This window comes from Theropithecus gelada, chromosome X (genome assembly GCF_003255815.1).
Source record: "Theropithecus gelada isolate Dixy chromosome X, Tgel_1.0, whole genome shotgun sequence".
Lineage (NCBI taxonomy): Eukaryota > Metazoa > Chordata > Mammalia > Primates > Cercopithecidae > Theropithecus > Theropithecus gelada.
Window position 1 is genome coordinate 5,881,108 of NC_037689.1, and position 20,784 is coordinate 5,901,891.

At 40.4% G+C, this 20,784-nt stretch overlaps 1 protein-coding gene across 1 annotated transcript in view; it reads left to right on the forward strand.

Annotated features, from left to right (window-relative positions):
- HUWE1 (HECT, UBA and WWE domain containing 1, E3 ubiquitin protein ligase) overlaps nt 1-20,784 on the forward strand; it is a 151,394-nt gene that overhangs the window by 81,841 nt on the left and 48,769 nt on the right. The window contains 15 exon segments of the mRNA XM_025371610.1: nt 744-838; nt 3,089-3,280; nt 7,979-8,195; nt 8,764-8,886; nt 9,769-10,006; nt 10,744-10,974; nt 12,564-12,686; nt 13,503-13,598; nt 14,181-14,450; nt 15,458-15,610; nt 17,067-17,194; nt 17,405-17,486; nt 19,095-19,271; nt 19,934-20,093; nt 20,363-20,721. Coding sequence (XP_025227395.1) covers nt 744-838; nt 3,089-3,280; nt 7,979-8,195; nt 8,764-8,886; nt 9,769-10,006; nt 10,744-10,974; nt 12,564-12,686; nt 13,503-13,598; nt 14,181-14,450; nt 15,458-15,610; nt 17,067-17,194; nt 17,405-17,486; nt 19,095-19,271; nt 19,934-20,093; nt 20,363-20,721 — 2,644 coding nt within the window.

The following is a 20,784-nucleotide window of genomic DNA, read 5'->3' on the forward strand; positions in this document are numbered from 1 at the left end:
AGAGAATGGCTCTCTCTCTCATCACTTTGTTATTTAAGTTCGGTGAGCCTGGAGGATTGCTTTGGTTGGGGATAGGAGGGTATGGAAGAGAGTTCAGAGGCTTCCTTGTCCTTCCCTCTTCCCAGCCTAGGAACTTGTTGACAAATTGTAGCATTTTGTGCATCTTTAATTTGATATACCAAGTATGCTTTGTCGGCATGGTAGAGGTTTAAAATGTGTTCCCGTTATTAGCCAGATATAAAAAACTGAGTTGAGGCCGGAGGCGGTGGCTCACGCCTGTAATCCCAGCACTTTGGGAGGCTAAGGTAGGTGAATCACGAGGTCAGGTGTTCAAGACCAGCCTGGCCAACATGGTGAAACCCTGTCTGTACTAAAAATACAAAAAATTAGCTGGGCGTAATGGCGGGCGCCTGTAATCCTAGCCAGTTGGGAGGCTGAGGCAGGAGAATCACTTGAACCCGGGAGGTGGAGGTTGCAGTGAGCCCAAGATCATGCCACTGCACTCCAGTCCAGGCGAAAGAGTGAGACTGGGTCTCCAAAAAAAAAAAAAAAAAAAAGTGTTGGAAAGCTTGTGGGGTGCTATGCTACCTCAGGAATTATAGATGCTTTGTTACATTCAGTTTAACCTACCTGCTATTGGAGGGATAGTGTCAGCCAAGCAAATTAGAGACCATTTATAATATAAGAGGTGAACTATCAGTATATATATATAATTTTTTTGCTCAGTATTTCTCTTGTTGCAGCCTACCATCTGGGTGTGAATTTGGCCAGGCAGATATGCAGAAACTGGTTCCAAAGGATGAGAAGGCAGGTACGACCCAGGGCGGAAAAAGATCAGGTAACTCTAAGAAACTAAAATGTTAGTCGTTAATTCTGAGTTTTGTTCCTATGTCTTTATAGGTTTATGAAAATTTTTAGTTAGTTCTATCATCCATAGTCTAGTTTTCATCCTCTCACTAATTTTTAGTCATTTCCTACATAAAGACGTATACATAATGGTAAAAGTTAGAAAATGTAGTTGAAAGAATTACCCATATTTCTGCCACCCAAAAGAAAACATTTTGAAAGTGTCTGCCCATCTTTTTTCTCTGAGTGTATTTGTCAGTGTCTTAGATAAAAACATTTCGTAGATCTCTTTCTTCACTTACTGTTAAGTACCATATAAAGGTACACGAATTAACTATTCCCTGTTAAGTTTCTAATATGCTGGGTTTTTTTAAATGAACATTTTTGTGTTTACTTTTCTGCAAATATAAGATTGATTCCTACAAATTATTGTATCAGAGGGTATTAACAAATAATTTTTAATGTGGCTACTAGAAAATTTAAGTTATATATGTGTTTCACGTTATATTTCTATCGACAGTGCTGCTTTGTAAAGAAGATTGCTTTTATGTTATCTCACAATAAAAATTCCAAATTTTGGCGAGGCTCAGTGGCTCACGCCTGTAATCCCAGCACTGTGGGAGGCCGAGGTGGGCAGATCACCTGAGGTCGGGAGTTCAGACCAGCCTGACCAACATGTAGAAACTCCATCTCTACTGAAAATACAAAAAATTAGCCGGGTATGGTGGCACATACCTATAATCCCAGCTACTTGGGAGGCTGAGGCAGGATGATCGCTTGAACCTGGGAGGCGGAGGTTGCGGTGAGCCAAAATCGTGCCATTGCACTCCAGCCTGGCCAACAAGAGTGAAACACCATCTCAGAAAAAAATAAAAAATAAAAATTCCAAATTTCAGTAAGTAGAAATCATACACAATTTTCTGACTCTAATGCTACAAACATAAAATGAATACGAGCAACTTTTCCAGAATGTTTTTTCTCCTGTGTTCAGTATCAACGAGGAAATTAAAAAAGGATAAACTATTAAGAAAGCAATGAAGGTAATTCTGTGTATCAAAATGCATCAGACCAGGCACAGTGGCTCACACATCTAATCCCAGCACTTTAGGAGGCTGAGGCAGGTGAATCACTTGAGCCCAGGAGTTTGAGATCAGCCTGGGCAACATGACAAAACCCCATCTCTGCAAAAAAAAAATACAAAAATTAGCTGGCCATGGTGGTACATGCCTGTAGTCCCAGCTTCTAGGGAGGCTGAGGTGGGAGGATTGCTTGAGCCCAGGAAGTTGAAGCTATGGTGAGCCATGACTCAACTCAAGCCTAGATGACAGAGTGAGACCCTGTCTAAAAAAAAAAAAAAGTCTCAGATATGCTTAAAACTTGTACAGAAATTACTAGAAAGGGAAATTTCTAAGGAACTAATAAAGCTGACATAGGCTTAGAACCAACAAACAAGGACTTACATATGACAGCTGGTTATTGTGAGGGATGGGATAACATTAATAAAGTATAAAGAAACCTGACAAAATGAGAATCTCAAATTTAGTGAAAATATACCAAATTTAACTCAGGGAAAGAATAAATTTACTAAGAACTGAGAATGAAATTAGATTCACTGTCAAAGAATTGCCTCTCTAACATATATTTTTTCTAGCAATTTATTTAACACATTTAACAAAAATGACTCAACTTCTCCAAAGTTTTTCTGGAATGCTAAGATTAAAACTTGGTGAGTTGTTTTATAAGTTTGCATAAAGCTCATTCTTAGATCTAAGAGCACACATATACCAAAGAAAAAGACGCATCTCACATTCATATACATAATTCTTAAATGCTAGGGATAAAATTCTCCAGTGGCAATCTGTGATGTCCAGTTTGAACTTAACAAGCTGTAACATTCTAGTAGGGCATCCACATTGACAGCACTGGGCACTGTGCACACTGTAGTCCATGTCAATGGTACCCCCTGGGTTGAGCTGTGCCTATAACAGTCTTCCAAGGTAGCCCTGGGTTAATAGTATTCATATGCTGTCATTTGAAGATGTCAGCATTAGGTACTTAGAACTCCAAACAAAGGAGCATATCAGTACAATACTTGGGTTGTGTTTTTGTTTTTCAAATTTAGGAAGCCATGGGAATTGAAAGAGTAACAAAAACTGTAGGTAATCTTTGTTGGTACTTCTCAAGGAACCAGGTAAATGTTGGCTCTACAATGTCCTATTGCTCCCCTTTTATACATCTGTAGATGGGGAACAGGATGGAACAGCTGGAAGTATGGATGCTTCTACCCAGGGCTTATTAGAAGGCATTGGGCTAGATGGTGACACGTTGGCTCCCATGGAGACAGATGAACCTACTGCTTCAGACTCTAAGGGCAAATCTAAAATCACACCAGCAATGGCTGCCAGAATTAAGCAAATCAAGCCTTTGCTATCAGGTGAGTCATTCTCCTTTCTCCTACCTTTTCTGGCTTTCAGTCCCTTAGTCCTGAAACAGATTGAGTTAGAAAGGCTATGTTGTTTCATTTAAGGAAGTTTAAAACTTCTGTGACTCATTTTCAAGTGTCCTTTGTTGAGTGGCTGCTATGTGACAGGCTTTGTAGTAGCTGCTACAGATACAGAGATGACCGAATCCCTTCTTGAGAGCCGTATCTGCTACCCTCCCTTGTTTAATTTCTTCCTCCTACTTTTCGACTATTGCATATTGCTTCTGCTCCTACCATTTCACTGAAATGTCTCAGCAAGGCATCTATAACATCCTTGTCCTAAGTCCCTTCTCACTTGTCTGCCGCATGGTAGTTGACCCACCATCTCCATCTAGAAATACTCTTCCTTTGGTGTTTGTGTTATTAAGCTATCTTGATTCCCTGTTAACTATCTGGCTATTCCACCTAGTCTTCTCTTTTTGTGTTCCTTGAACATACCTGGCAAGAGACATAGTCTGATAGGTGTTTTATATTAAAGTCACTTTGGCAGCTTTATTGAGACTATATTAGCAGCATATAAAACTGCATTAATGATTTGCACTGGTCTGTCTTTGCCCATTTTTTCCCCCTTTAATGTAATACCAATGTTTGGGAACCTATTTGTGTGTTCTTAAATTGTCGTCACTTTCTGGCACCTTAATTTAGTGGAAAATGGAGACCTAACTTACAGGAATCTGGGGCCCTTCGTAAAAGCAAACAGAAAATGGCCTTTGGTGTTTCCGTTTGTTATCTCAAATTCCCATTGCGTTTTACATTTTACTCTTAATTAGTTTAATTCTCCATTTATTTTGATTTGAAAATCTACCAACGTTATCTTCAAAGGAAAATTGACCATGCAAGAACATGTACATATTTCTCTCTCCTTGCTTTGTCATACTTCTTTGACCTTGGAGCATTCAGGGGTTTCTGTGTGAACCCAGTCCATGTACTGTTTCTCTCTGGTTACTGGCCTTTTGCCATCCTCTTGTCTTTGGACTACCGCCACTTTGCTATCTGTTCACCTGAAAGCAGTGGTGAGAAAGTGTAAACCCAATGATTGGATTCATTAGGTTTTCAAGTCTGGGTATACCCATATCCGTAGCCTATTCCCTAATTAGGATAAAGAAAGCTTAATTTGGATGTAATAGGAAGAAGAAAGGAGTGTTTCCTTGTTCCTATACTGCGTACATTTGAGCTTATTACTAAATTTGAGCAGTATATGTAACCTAGGCTCAAGTAGAGCCTGTTTTTACACAATGAGTTTGTATGTGCATGTACATCCTGAGAAGAGAGAGATTTAACCCTTGAACAACATGGGGTTGAGGAAACTCCTCCACGCAGTCAGAAATCCATGTATAACATTTGACTCCCCAAAAAACTTAACTACTAATAGCTATCTGTTGACCAGAAGCCTTACCAATAACAAACAGCCAATGGACACATTTTGTATGTTATATGTATTATATCCTGTATTCTTAAAGTAAGCTAGATAAAAGAAAATGTTAAGAAAATCTTAAGAGAAAAGTATATTTACTGTTCATTAAGTGGATCATCATAAAGGTCTTCATCTGGGTGGTCTTCACATTGAGTAGGCTGAGGAGGAAGAAGGAAGTGTGGGGGATGTTGGTCTTGCTGTCTCTGAGGCAGTAGAGGCAGAACAGGTAAAGGAGGTAGAAGGAAAGGCAGGCATGCTTGGTGTAACTGGAAATACACGGTACTTTCTTTCTGACTTGGTTGCTTTTTCATGCCTCTAAAAATGTTTCTATATGGTACCAATCTTTCTTCCACCATTTGCTTTAGTTTCAGTGCCCATATCATAGTAAGGTCCACATCATAAAAGAAGTCAAAAGTATTCTTTAGTAATCAGAACCCTCTGCCAGATTGTCTTATGTCACTTTGATTCCTGGCACTGCTTCTATGTCTTCTTCCTCATCATTTGGTATCCGTTCAGAAGCACTCATCTCTATCAAGACGTCTTCTGTTACTTGCTCTGGCGTGGTGTCTGTTAGCTCTTGAATTTCACTAACATCCATATCCTGAAATTCTTCACCCGTCACCTTTTATGCCATATCCACAAACTCGTGATTTCCTTGATTGGCGCTGTCATAAATCCTGTTAAGTTCTGCACAACATCAGGACAGTTTTCTCCAACAGGAATTTATTTCAGGCTTGATGGCTTTTTCTCTAACAATGGTGGCATCTTCAGTGGTGTAATCCTTCCAGACTTTCGTGATGTTCCCTCTGTCAGGCTTCTCTTCCACAGCATTAATAATCCTTTCCTTAGAGTACTGTGTGTAATAGCCTTAAAGCCCCTTATGACTCTCTGATCTAGAGGCTGAATTAGAGATGTGGTTTTAGGGGGCAAGTAGACCACTTCAGTGCCTTTTGTGTTGAATTCATGGGGCTCTGGGTCACCAGAGGCATTGTCTAATGTCAAAAGAACTTTAAAAGGCACCCCTTTACTAGTAAGATACTTCTGACTTCAGAGACAAAACATCAATGGAACCAATCCAGAAAAGGGATCTTGTTGCCCAGGCCTTCTTGTACAACCAAAAGACCAGCAGCTGGTAGTTCATCTTTCTCCTTCAAGGCTCAGAAGTTAGGAGCTATATAGGTAAGGGCAGTCCTGATTATAAACCCAGTAGCATTTGCACAAAATAGAGGAGTGAGTCTGTCCCTTCCTGCCTTAACTCCCTCTGCTCACTTCTATTTCTTACTAATAAATGTCCTTTGTGGCCTTTTCTTTTTCTTCAAAATAGGGCCCTTTGTCTGTATGAAAAACCCTTTCAGGCGGATACCCTTTCTCAGTGATGTTCTTAGTGGTGTCTGGGAACTAATCTGTTGCCTGTTGGTTGTCAGAAGCCGCTTCTTCTGTTATCTTGACATTCTTTAAGCCAAACCTCTTTCTAAAAATTATCAAATTATCCTTTGCTGGCTTCTCCAGCTTTAGATCCTTCACTTTCCTTTTGCTTTAAGTTTTCATATAGTGAGTTCATTATTTTCTTGAATTGCAGTAGAATCTATAGGTTTGTCTTTATTATGGCAATCCTGTACCCACATAAACGTGCATTTTCAATATGAAATAAGATTTCACAAAAGTGCAAGCTTTTCAAGCCTGCTGGTGTAGCTGCAGCAGCAGCTTCACTAATTTCCTGTTCTTTGTTTAACAATGGTCTTTACACTAAATTCATTTTTCCTGAAGTGGTGGGCAGTCTGTAATCCACATCAAGCAATTCAACTTTTTCTTGAAGTGTCATGATTTTTCCCTGCTTCTTGGGAGCACTTCCACCATCACTAGTGACACTTCATATGGGGTCATAGAGTGACCCAGGTTTATTCCAGGTTTACGGTATTGCGGTAAACATGAAAAACAATGTGAGAACCATGAGAGATCACTACACAATTTATTGGAGAGATGAACTGTTCATGTAGAAGTGCTTAGCCTCACACAGTGTTTTAAGCATATTGTGGTAACACTTGAGCTCACCACAGTATCATGGTTACAGTGTCGTGGCTACAAAATTACTACAGAGTATAATATGTACTAAATTTTATCCAGTTATTCAATTCTGCTTGTTTACTGCAAATGGCACCGTATATAAGTGTGTGTGTGTGTGTGATAAATATTAAGTTTTTATAATTTGTGTATATTTTATGGTAGTAAATGATAAAATAAACTAGTATCTACATATATTTTATACATTTGTGACATAACTTTTTGTTAATTTTTCAATGTTTTGAGGCTACATGTTTCATCTGGGAGTTTTTTCAAATTGTCACAAATCTCCAAAATTTTCAATATATTTGTTGAAAAAAATTCACACATAAGTAGACATCTACAGTTCAAAACCTGTGTTGATCAAGTGTCAGCTGTACTTTGATTCAGACCTAGCCCTTCTTGTCTCTGGATCATGGTGAAATAACGTTTATTTTTAAAATGCTATGGCAACATTTTCATTTATGATTTTAAAAGTATATTTCATTGTAGAAATATAAAAACATAAAATATTTAAAGAGAAGCTGGAAAGCATTCAGTTTTTTATGTGTTTTCTTTTACATATGCTTGTATTTGTGTGCTGCCTTTTCTTTGTTCAGTTATATATTGAAAAGCATCCTATGAAATTGAAAAATTGAGATGTCCATATTCTGCCTAATACCTTAAGAAGCTACTTGTAACAATTTTCATGTTTTTCCTAGTTTTTTTTTTTCCTCTGGGACTACATATTTTTTGTTGTGATCAGACTGTGTATATTGTCAGTGATCTTTTCTTATCTAAGTGGTTAATCGGGTTTGGCATTTTTAAAGTTCTTTGTAGGCATTTTCAGTGACTTCATCATCCACTAGATATCATTTAACTTAAATAGTGCATGTTGCTGTGTTGCTTCTACAAATGTGGTTTCAATTTATGTTCCTCTAACAGTATGAGTGCTTATTTGTCTTTTACATTTGATATCTATTGAGTGGCACATATCTGTCTCCTACCGTCAAAAGTGGCATTTGTTCCTTGTGGGACTTCCTTTTTGGATCATTGAATGTAGAACAAATCCAAGCATTAACTAGGGGTTGTAGGAGGAAGTGGTGAGTCATAAAAATATGTTAATGGTAATGTGTCCGTTGTAATTAAACTATTCTGAGAATACTGTACAGTCTTATTCTGACTTCTGGTTCCAGCTTCCTCCAGATTAGGCCGAGCACTTGCTGAGCTATTCGGACTTCTTGTTAAACTTTGTGTGGGATCTCCTGTCCGTCAGAGAAGGAGCCATCATGCTGCCAGCACCACTACAGCACCGACACCTGCCGCTCGATCAACAGCCTCAGCTCTCACTAAGCTCTTGACTAAGGGGTTATCTTGGCAGCCCCCGCCATATACACCTACTCCCCGATTCAGGTGAAGTTCAGCTTGAGATTGAGGGACTAGAAAGTTACAAGTTAAAACATGTAATTTGTTCCTATACTACTTAAAATGGAAAGTGAGCCACTGAATTTGAGAACTTGGAGGTCCTTTGTTTACCGTAGAAAATGCAGTGTAAGTTACTTGTCTTGGTTGTACCAGTATAGAACATGGGTAATATTTTAGGTATTTACCATCAAACTGTATTTCAGTAGTCTTACATAGGTAGTATCCCTTATCCAAAATGCTTGGGGCCAGAAAGTGTTTTGGATTTTGGAATTGTTTGGGTTTTGGAATATTTGCGGAATACTTATCAGTTGAGCATCCCTAATCTGAAATGCTCCCGTGAACATGTCCATTGAGTGTCACGTCAGCAATCAAGAAGTTTCAGATTTTGGAACATTTTGAATTTTCTGATAGGGATACTCATCCTGTATTCTTTAGTAGGTGGGAGGTGTCACTTCAGTGTGTAAATTTTACTCTTGCCTTTTACATGAATTTCCTATTGCTTCTGTGTCTGCTTTACAGAAGGTTAAATTTTTGCCTTTTTGTTTTCCACCTTCAGGCTGACATTCTTCATCTGTTCAGTTGGTTTCACATCCCCAATGCTGTTTGATGAGAGGAAGTATCCCTACCACCTCATGCTGCAAAAATTTCTCTGCTCTGGAGGCCACAATGCTCTTTTTGAGTAAGGATCAAGTTGCTTCACAGAGGAGCATTTCTTGGAGTTTGGTCTTTGCTGTGTGCCTTCCCAGCCCACTGTTTTTAAGTACCCTATCTTGTAACAGTGGGATATATAGAAATAGCCATTGGTTGTATCCTTCAGTGTTCTGGGAAGTAGCCATGTTTGTCTCCATTTACCTTGGAGGGTAGAATTTAGCCTGCCCTGGAGTTGTGTTTATAAGGGTCTCTGCTTTTTCTTGTGTGGCTTCCGGTTCCCAGTATGGGTTTTTAAAATAGGTTTGTCTTTTTCTGTTGTTTCTATGAATATAATTTTTCTGGTTTTCTTGGTCGGATGATTTCGGATGATTTCTTGGTCGGATCATAGGTTTAGGTTTTTTTTTGGGGGTTACGGAGTCTTCTTTGTCGCCCAGGCTGGAGTGCAGTGGCACGAACTCAGTTCACTGCAAGCTCCGCCTCCCGGATTCATGCTGTTCTCCTTTCTCAGCCTCCTGAGTAGCTGGGACTACAGGTGCCCTCCACCACACTCAGCTATTTTTTCTGTATTTAGTAGAGATGGGGTTTCACCGTGTTAGCCAGGATGGTCTTGATCTCCTGACCTCATGATCCACCCGCCTCAGCATCCCAAAGTGCTGGGATTATAGGCATGAGCCACCGCGCCCAGCTAGTTTAGGTTTTTAAGACACTGAAAAGTAAAGGAGGGGAGGTGGAACAAAAGAAAAAAAAAATAGTGTAGCTGAAGACTGTCGGACAGATTAGACATAATAGCTCTAAGAAGATGGGACATGTAGTGCCAATATAGAGATTGGGGGCCTTTTAGATGTAAACCCCCCTTGCCAGGGTAAAATACTAATATTCTATCTGTCTACTTTTCCTTATTTGAATTTAGAACTTTCAACTGGGCTCTGTCCATGGGAGGTAAAGTTCCTGTTTCTGAGGGATTGGAACACTCGGACTTGCCTGATGGCACAGGAGAATTCCTAGATGCCTGGCTTATGCTGGTGGAGAAGATGGTGAATCCCACCACGGTGCTTGAGTCTCCACATTCACTGCCTGCCAAATTGCCTGGAGGTGTCCAGAACTTTCCCCAATTCAGTGCACTCCGCTTCCTTGTGGTAACTCAGAAAGTGAGTATTCGGTATTCTAAAATCAAAAGAAATTTCTCATGCTAAGTAGTTCCCATTCTGTTTTGTCCTGCTTAATGAAATAACATGCTTATTTAAGAACCATTGGATCCAGCTCCCAGATAGGGCTGCCTTACGTAACGGAATATAGACCATTTGAGAATTCTCCGTGATAAACATTTGAACTGTAAATTTCAGATTGGTACTTGCATTAGGCCGTTCTTGCATTGCTATAAAGAAATACCTGAGACTGGGTAATTTATACAGAAAAGATATTTAAGTGGCCTACAGTTTCTGCAAGCTTTAGAAGCATGGTGCTAGCATCTGCTGGGCTTCTAGGGAGTTCTCAAGAAGTTCACAGTCATGACGGAAAGTTCAGTGGGAGCTTGCGTGTCACGTGGCAGGAGCCAGGAGGTGGAGAGGGTGCTACACGCTTTAACTCATTATCATGAAGACAACAGTAAACAATGAGGGATCCACCCCATGACCCAAACACCTCCAGCATTGGGGATTACAATTCAACATGGGATTTAGGCAGAGCAAATATTGCAAACTATATCACTACTTCAGGTTGAGTAAAATGCCTCTTCTCTGTGCCTCCTTAGACCCTCTTATGTTGGCCAAGGATTTTGTTGTTGGTACTAGTTGTGGAAGGACTGTTCCATAGGTCTTTAACTTAATCTTTCTGAGCTTTGAATTGAGGCAAAATGATTATCACACACTTTTCAAATTACTTATAGGCAGCCTTTACTTGCATCAAAAACCTATGGAACCGGAAACCTCTGAAGGTATATGGTGGACGAATGGCTGAATCCATGCTGGCCATTCTGTGCCACATCCTCCGAGGAGAACCTGTGATTCGAGAGAGACTAAGCAAGGAGAAAGAGGGGTCTCGAGGAGAAGAGGATACAGGGCAAGAGGAAGGTGGCTCCCGCCGGGAACCTCAAGTCAACCAGCAACAACTGCAACAGGTAGGGTGCTGGTCTCACACTCCAGGGTCCAGACTTTGCACCCAGTGGAGTGTGATGCTTATGGATCTTCTAAGCTCACACACCACTAAGTCCCTGATCACATTAACCAGGAGACAGTTTAAATTTGCTCCTTCCCTTAGTATTTATTTTTTTTCTCCTGAGGAAAACTTGGAATATAGTCCTGATGCTCTGCACAGGTAATACTCCTCTCAAGCATGTTGATGAGTATTCTCAGTAGCCTCCTGCTGCCTCGGTGGAGGCAAACTGTCCTCAGTTAACTTTCTGGTTAACCTGTAAAGAGAATGGATATTGTGAACCAGGTTTATTCTCCAACAAGAGCTTTCTGAAACTTTGGTCACGGCCGGGCGCGGTGGCTCAAGCCCGTAATCCCAGCACTTTGGGAGGCCGAGACGGGCGGATCACAAGGTCAGGAGATCGAGACCATCCTGGCGAACACAGTGAAACCCTGTCTCTACTAAAAAAATACAAAAAACTAGCTGGGCGAGGTGGCGGGCGCCTGTAGTCCCAGCTACTTGGGAGGCTGAGGCAGGAGAATGGCGTAAACCCGGGAGGCGGAGCTTGCAGTGAGCTGAGATCCAGCCATAGCACTCCAGCCTGGGCGACAGAGCAAGACTCCGTCTCAACAAAATAAATAAATAAATAAATACATACATAAAATAAAAAAAGAAACCTTGGTCACCTACAAAACTTTTGTTTTCACTTGCAAATAAAATGTATAAGGGGCATTTTAAAACTTGGGAGGCTAGAAAGAAGGGAGGGGAAAGGCACGTAAAGTCCTGCCACTTCCATCTCAAAGAGCATTTTAACGTTTTCTTCCTGGAGTTTGTATGTATGTGTGTTAGCTTTGTGTCTAGAGTCCTGTTCAAATCTGTCTACTATATACACTTGTCCCGTTACCAAATTTGGAAAATACAAGACTTTTAAAAGGCATTCATAATTTTATCACGCAAGATAGTCATTGTCTCCTTTTTCAGTTTTGTGCCTAATTTTTACATCATTAACATCAAGCAATATGTATACTTGTATTGCTGTTATCAAGAACTTTTTTTTACTAATTGGTCATTATTTTATTGTTGGATGCTAATTTTCTTACAGTTTGATGTTTTAACACTGTGTTGTATAGTTTCCTTATGTACCAATCCTTACATACATCTCCTGATTATTGCCTGGTAGTAGAATAACTAGGTCAGTTTTTCAGGCACTTGGTCTGTTACCAGTTTGTTTTCCAGAAAATTGGGACCAATTTATACTTCTTTGTATGAGTCTCAATCTTTTAATTATAATAATTCTGTTAATCATAATAACCATGCATCCCCCCCCCCCCAATTTTTTTAGAGGATGAAATTGAGAATCTTCTTGGCTCCTTACCCAATGTGTAGCTTAGAATGTTACAGAAGCACCAAACAGAAAGGATTGTTCATTTTACCTAATTGCCCTAGCTCATAAATGCTCTCAGCTCAGGTGAAGTTAGAAAAAGTTATTTCCATCTTGGAAAGGTTCCTTCCTTTTAAAAATGTATTTGGATTTCTCTTATTATGTGATTCTGAGCCCTTGCATTCTTTATGTAGCTCATGGACATGGGCTTCACAAGGGAACATGCCATGGAGGCACTGTTGAACACCAGCACCATGGAGCAGGCCACAGAGTACCTTCTAACCCACCCCCCTCCAATCATGGGAGGAGTTGTTCGGGTAAGTTGGCTCAGGAGCAGTGATTTTCCAGGATATTGGTTTGACTGCTGAGGTCCTTTTTCCCCTTATTATTCTGTCATTGGTCTTCCTTTCTATAAACTGCTTCTCATTTTCAGACATGTGCATGCCAGTATTTTCATAATAACAGAAGTTTTCTATCCCCTAGCAGTACAAATTACTATACTTTGTTTTCAGAAGAACCCTCAGTCACAAAACAATAGAAGAGGCACACTTTTCTAAGATGTAGAATAGATGGTCGGCCAGGCGCGGTGGCTCAAGCCTATAATCCCAGCACTTTGGGAGGCCGAGACGGGCGGATCACGAGGTCGGGAGATCGAGACCATCCTGGCTAACACGGTGAAACCCCGTCTCCACTAAAAAAATACAAAAAACTAGCCGGGCGAGGTGGCGGGCGCCTGTAGTCCCAGCTACTCAGGAAGCTGAGGCAGGAGAATGGCGTGAACCCGGGAGGCGGAGCTTGCAGTGAGCTGAGATCCGGCCACTGCACTCCAGCCTGGGCGACAGAGCGAGACTCCGTCTCAAAAAAAAAAAAAAAAAAAAAGAATAGATGGTCACATTGAAGCCCCCTTTCTGTACTTAATTTTACATGTGATTTTCCTCATCTGTTCTTGTTTGTAGCAACCACATAAGCCTGATTGGTTTTGACTTATACAAGAGCAGCATTTTGAGCCCCTTCCTCTCTCTTTAGCTTGAGCACAAGATGTCTGATTGATTCCCTGTGAGTTGCGGTGGTCTCGTTGGGTTTCTTTGTTTTGAATGTGTCTCCTCTCTGGCTATTCTCTTAATACTCTGTAGGATCTCAGCATGTCTGAAGAGGACCAGATGATGAGAGCAATTGCTATGTCTCTGGGACAGGATATTCCAATGGATCAAAGGGCAGAGTCACCTGAGGTAACTATAGGACACTGCATCCTAAAGGGCATGGCATATGAATCTTAGTATTCTGTGAACATTGTGCTGTAATTGCAAAGTAATGATAGAATTCAAATCTAAGGGAATACCTGAGAAGAGTGCTAATCCCAGCTTTGCCATCTGTCATTGAGCTACCTTGTATTGACCTGAAGCTTTAAGGGAGACAGATGAAGCATTAATCTTTATTGTCAAATAAGAGACCCAAAGTGTACTCAGTAATGCCATTAGGCTGAACTTGGCTGTATATTCCTAGGTGACAGTTACTTTAATTTTCCCTGCTGGCAGAGAATATAGAACAGTGTCTAGAAATGATTTTGCAGGAGGTAGTATAGAATGCTAGAAATGACTTGACAGTAGAAGTTGTTTGAAGCGTCCTTCCCTTCTACCTTCCCTGTCTTGCCTTAAACTTTGTGGCTGCCACACCCTGGATGAAAGTATCAGCTGCTTGAGGAGAAGGTTGAGGGTATTTATATGGTAGAGCAAATACATTCTCAGAGTCTCTCTTATCTTTCCTCCTTCACCTCTCCTGTGTACTATTCACACTTCCTTCCCTGCTTCCAGGAAGTTGCTTGCCGGAAGGAGGAAGAGGAACGGAAAGCTCGGGAAAAGCAGGAAGAGGAAGAGGCTAAATGTCTAGAGAAGTTCCAGGATGCTGACCCGTTGGAACAAGATGAGCTCCACACTTTCACAGATACTATGTTGCCAGGCTGCTTCCACCTTCTTGATGAGCTGCCAGACACGGTATACCGTGTGTGTGACCTGATCATGACAGCAATCAAACGTAATGGAGCAGATTATCGTGACATGATTCTGAAGCAAGTAGTCAATCAGGTGAGCTCTCAAGTGGTCAGAAGAGGGGAGTATGTGAAGTGGTTTGCCTGCCTGTGTCAAAACCTAATTTCTGAAAAATCAGCATATTTTCATTCTACCTGATAGGGGTATATTCTCTCTTTGGATTATTTCAATCTGGTAATCCTGAAACAGTGTATTAACTACATCACACACACAAAAATGTCTTTAGAAGGGAAAAACAAAGCTCTCCTTTTCTACTTTTCTCTTAAAATGTCCAAAATGTGCCTCACCCTTGAGTCAAGTTCGTCCCCTGGACTAATACTGAATAAATGTTTTTTCCTATGTAACAGCGACTTGAACAGCTGAGTCCCCATCCTGATGAATACTTGTGACCTGATATTTGTCCTCTTTTTCTTTTCTCTCATTATGAAATTACTGTATGCTAATTACAGAAGTGGGATAAGAAAGAAATTACCTTAAATCCCCACACCCAGATAGCCAGTTAACATTTCTATGTATTTAAGTTATTGGAATCTTGTTTTATATAATGGTTCATTCTACAAGCAGGGAAAGAAATAAAAAAAAGGAAAACTTTTTTCTGAGCTTTGTAAAATAGAACTTTAATGCACGAGAACACAAGTAAAGGAAAACTGGATAAAACTTTTTTTCACAGAAAGTTTTAGTGTCTATTTTTTAACAATAATTCTGAGAGATAATGAAAGATTACTGATGGAAGTATAAGTTGATAGAACCTTTTTGGGGTTGACTGTATGCACCAGGAAGTTTTAAAATATCATTTCCTTTAACTTAGATTTTAGGCTTCTTATAGTCTAGCCTAATAAAGTAATTGTTTAGTGGTGATCCTTTAGTAACATACATCTTTTGGTATAGATTCTAAATCCCTATGGTAAATATGTTAGATTTACCTACCTTTCTTCAGTGGATGTGTTGGAGGCAGAGGGAGTATTTTAAAAGATTGAGACTATTTTCAGAAACCTCATCTTGCTCTGAGGTTCCATGACTTAAACCTTTCTTTGTTCTTCTAGGTGTGGGAAGCTGCTGATGTATTGATCAAAGCTGCTCTTCCCCTGACAACAAGTGACACAAAAACCGTGTCAGAGTGGATAAGTCAGATGGCCACACTGCCCCAGGCCTCCAATTTGGCTACTAGAATCTTGCTTTTAACGCTACTTTTTGAGGTAAGTTTTAGATCTTTGGGGCCCTGTAATTCATTTATGAAAGAATTACCAAACACTTACGATATATGAGGAATTGAAGACGATAAAGAGAAGAATAAGGCATGAGTCCTGCATTTCGTGAGCCCCGTTTCTGATAGGCTAAAATGCACATAATTACGTATAAAAATACAGCATTCTGTGTTAGAGTGATGTCAACAGTTTTATCTGGGTTTAGGAAAGTCGTATGCATCACTTTGGATTTATGTGAGAAGAGCTTCTGAGAACAAGCATTAATTGAATTGAGTCGGAATTGTGAGGTGGTAGTTTAAAAGAAAAGTATTTAAATTACTAAAAGAGCTTGGTCATAGAATATTTTTGCTCTGAGGAAACTTAACTGGCAGCCACATAGTAGAGTAGGGTATGCAAATTGAATGTGGTCAGTATTGAAGTAATAGGCATTAGATGGAATCAGATTCCTCTCTCTTTTCCTTGCCTATTTAGTCAGCAGATTATTTGAGGCAAGAGAGTGGTTTGGGCAAGACCTGATCCAACCAACTAGGAGGCAGCTGACCTTGGTCAAATGACTTCAATTGTGGCTCACTATTTTTAAAACCTGAACTTAATGAAGTGAACCCTTTACATACTCAGGAGATAAGTCCAATATAAGAGTCAAACTGTGTAACAGCTGTCTTGGGGGTTTCCTTTATCATGGAAGTGATAACTCTTACTGTAGCACTTTGTAAAGAGATACTTGTGGGAAAGGTTTCAGAGTACTAAAGAGAGAATCATTCATGGACCCCCATCTAAAACAAATCACAAGTAACAGTCTTGTATTTTCTTTTAGTATTTTTTCCTGTTCATTTAAACAATTGGGATAAGACTGTATAGAAAGTTTTATATTCTTTTTGTTAAGTATTACGACTATTTTCCCATTTGCTATGCACATTACTCCATCTTTTGAATGTTCTCTAATTTATTTAAATGATTACCTATCCTTGGACATTTACTTCTAGTAAGTTCCTGTTAAAAGTAACACTTTAGTGTAGCCCCAGTAAGACGAACCACTAACTGCGTTTAATTATTGCATTTTCCTTGAAAGATTATAAAATTTCTCTGTAAATCTAAAGCTTTACAACTTCAACACCGTTAGACTGCACAACCTAGGTGACAAACCGTTTCCATATTAAGCATATACTAATATGCCAGGCACTGGGTACCTTATATTAATATATAGATGAAACCTCAATCATCACAATTATTCTGAAGGTAAAAATTATTTCCTCTGACCCATGAGGAAACCAAAGCCTAGAAAATTTAACACATCTTAGATTACACAACTGGTAGATGCTAAGGGGTAAAATTTGAATTCAACCAATTCTATTATTATTTACCCTTATGTTCCCCTATCCCATGCTAATCTTTGATACTGAGTAGAAATTAGTATCTGGTTGTTTTGTTTTTCCCTTTGATCTATCAGGAGTTGAAGCTACCTTGTGCTTGGGTGGTTGAATCGAGTGGCATCCTTAATGTCCTAATCAAACTCTTGGAAGTGGTTCAGCCCTGCCTCCAGGCAGCCAAGGAGCAGAAGGAAGTCCAGACCCCAAAGTGAGTGACCCTATATCTTTCCTAGTTTCATTTCTATTTCCCTGGGACATGGGCCTGAATCAGGCACTCTTCTGGGGCATGTATGGGGCAAATTTGTGGTACTTCTGTAGTTTTAAAATTATAAAGGAAGCACCTAATGAAATTAAGATATATTTTCCCAATTCGTGCAGGTTTCTTGCTTGCCCAAAACAGATCATTTTTTTTTTTTAGGTGGATCACACCAGTGTTGCTCCTGATTGATTTCTATGAAAAGACAGCCATCTCCTCAAAAAGGAGAGCCCAGATGACTAAGGTGTGTAACGTAGTATGTATGATTGCAGGACGGTTTAGCTTCCTGAGGCAAGAGTAGACCAGAAGAGAATATGAGAGAGTAGTGAAGAATGTAGAAGTCTCTGACCAATGTATAAATCTCTTTAGGGATTTTCATAGCTAGGTTTCTCTTCTGAATAATTTACTGTGGAAGTAAATTTTGAAGGAGCGTGCTATCTCCAGAGGAGGAGTGGCTTTTCTGTTATGTAAAGGACTGAGTATACAGCAATCCTTCCAAAAAGCAAACACTCCTTAGATCAAGATTATTGTGCCACATCATCTCACTACGTTCTTGGAAACAGGATTTTTGTTTCAGTACATCTCAGGTGGACATTCCCCTTTTAGGGAAAATCAGTGGAAACAAAAGGAAAGTAGAAGATGGCAAGATAAGGGACTGTAGATAGTTTTTTGTCTAGGAAAAGTACCTTAGTCCGTTTTGCTGTTGCTGTAACAATACCACGGACTAATTTATAAACTATAGGCTGGGCACTGTAGGCTCACACCTGTAATCCCAGCACTTTGGGAGGGTGAGACAGGTGGATTACTTGAGTTCAGGAGTTGAAGACCAGCTTGGGCAACACATGGTGAAACCCCATCTCTCCAAAAAATAGCCAGGCGTATTGGCGTGTGCCTACGGTCCCAGCTACTTAGGAGGCTGAGGTGGGCCTAGAGCCCGGGAGGCAGAGGTTGTAGTGAACCGAGCTGAGATTGCTTCACTGCACTCCAGCCTAGGTGACAGAGCCAGACCCTGTCTCCAAAAAAAAAAGATATTTAGTATAAACTGTACAAGTTTATTTGGCTCATAGTTCTAGAGGCTGATCTAAGGGAGCACATCTGGTGACAACTTTAGTGCTGCATCCTTCTGTTGCGGAAGGTGGAAGAGGAAGAGGTGTCCAAACTCTCTTTTATTTTATTTTATTTTATTTTTTGAGACAGAGTTTCACTCTTTTTGCCCAGGCTGGAGTGCAATGGTGCGATCTTGGCTCACCACAACCTCTGCCTCCCGGGTTCAAGTGATTCTCCTGCCTCAGCCTCCCGAGTAGCTGGGATTACAGGCATGCGCCACCACCCCAGCTAATTTTGTATTTTTAGTAGAGACGAAGTTTCTCCTTGTTGGTCAGGCTGGTCTTGAACTCCCGACCTCAGGCGGTCCACCTGCCTCGGCCTCCCAAAGTGCTGGGATTACAGGTGTGAGCCACCGCGCCTGGCCCAAACTCGCTTTTATAACCAACCCAGTCACAATAACTAACCCAGTCCCTGGATAATGACATTAATCCATTCGTGAGGGACAGAGTCCCCATGACGTAATTATCTTTTATTAGGCCCCACCTCCCAACACTGTTAAATTAGGGATTAAGTTTTCATCACCTGAACTTTAGAAGACACGATTTTAAACGTGTAGCTGAGAGACTAAGGAATGTGAGAGTAAATGCATATGAAAATTTTTCTCTTGGTTTTTAAAATTTATTAATTGTCCAGTATGTTTCTTTTTCCTGGTTGAGTTTTAGCAGTGAACACTGATGAAGTTACTATTTTTTCTAATAATCAACCTTGAAAGGAATACAAAGAAACTTTGTACTTTTATATTCAGTACCTGCAATCCAACAGCAACAACTGGCGCTGGTTTGATGATCGCTCTGGGCGTTGGTGTAGTTACAGTGCAAGCAACAATAGCACTATTGATTCTGCCTGGAAATCTGGAGAGACAAGTGTGCGATTCACTGCAGGCCGAAGAAGATACACTGTCCAGTTCACTACAATGGTGCAGGTACATGCTCACTCACCAAGCTTGTCTAACCCGTGGACCACGGGCCACATGTGGCTCAGGATGGCTTTGAATGCAGCCCAACACCACACATTGAGGTTTTTTTTGTTGTTCTTTTTAGCTTATCAAATATCGTTAGTGTAGTTTTTATGTGTGGCCCAAGACAATTCTTTTTCCAGTGTGGTCCAGGGAAGCTAAAAGATTGGACACCCCTACTGTAAACTTTGTCAAAAAGAGGGGTGTTTTGGTTTTCTTCTTTATGAACCAGCATTCCTAACATGTGTTATGAGGAGGAGAGTTACCATACCTACTTAAGTATAGATTTCAGAAAATTGAGTCTTCCTAAGGTCATTGATTAGACCTTGAGTCTGTGGCAATTTGATACTGTCCCTCTTAGAAATGATTTTAAGTGTTTAGTCAAGGGCTAGGGAGTGGTTAAGGATGGTATTTGCTCTGTTGGAAGGTTTACAGTTCATTATAAGGCCTTGTGTATGCCACTTGCCTTCTGGGGACTTTCAGGTTTTTTCTCTGTAAATGATAAAGGTGAGATAAATTGCCAGAGTTCCTTCTGTTGTAGCATTTTATCTGGGAGATGTCCCTCCCCTTCCCCACCTTTATAATTCCTTTTTGGTAGAGGTTTTTTTAATGTCTGTTTGAATTCCTAGGTTAATGAGGAAACAGGGAACCGACGCCCTGTGATGCTGACTCTCCTCAGGGTACCTCGGCTGAATAAAAATTCAAAAAACAGCAATGGACAGGAACTAGAGAAGACGCTGGAAGAAAGCAAAGAAATGGATATCAAACGTAAAGAAAATAAAGGCAACGGTATGTACCAAGAGTGTTTTACCTAAAGCAAATGTGCCTTTGTGGCTTAAGGTCTGGCCAATTTCATTGCGAGTTATTTTCATCAGCTTGATTAACAGATTAAAGATACATAGGCCTCCCTTATGCTTTTTCATCTGGTCTTAAAATTGGTATTTGGCATGCTTCTCTTAATAGGACCCAAGTGCTTGGCCAGTTACTTAGGAGGGAGGCATGGAAGGAAATAAACGTCAAGTTAAACTGTCTTAAACTGTTATTTTCCCATTTCATAGATACCCCTTTGGCCCTAGAGGGTACAAACACTGAAAAGGAGACAAGCCTGGAGGAAACAAAAATCGGGGAGATCCTGATCCAGGGCTTGACAGAAGATATGGTGACTGTTTTAATCCGGGCCTGTGTGAGCATGCTGGGAGTCCCTGTGGACCCAGATACTTTGCATGCCACCCTTCGTCTCTGCCTGAGGCTCACCCGGGACCACAAATATGCCATGATGTTTGCAGAACTGAAGAGTACCCGCATGATCTTGAATTTGACCCAGAGCTCAGGCTTCAATGGGTTTACTCCCCTGGTCACCCTTCTCTTAAGACACATCATTGAGGACCCCTGTACCCTTCGTCATACCATGGAAAAGGTGAGTGTGTTTTGTATCAGATTCTGGTTTAGCTTTACATCATACCTTTGTTCTCCTTGGTCT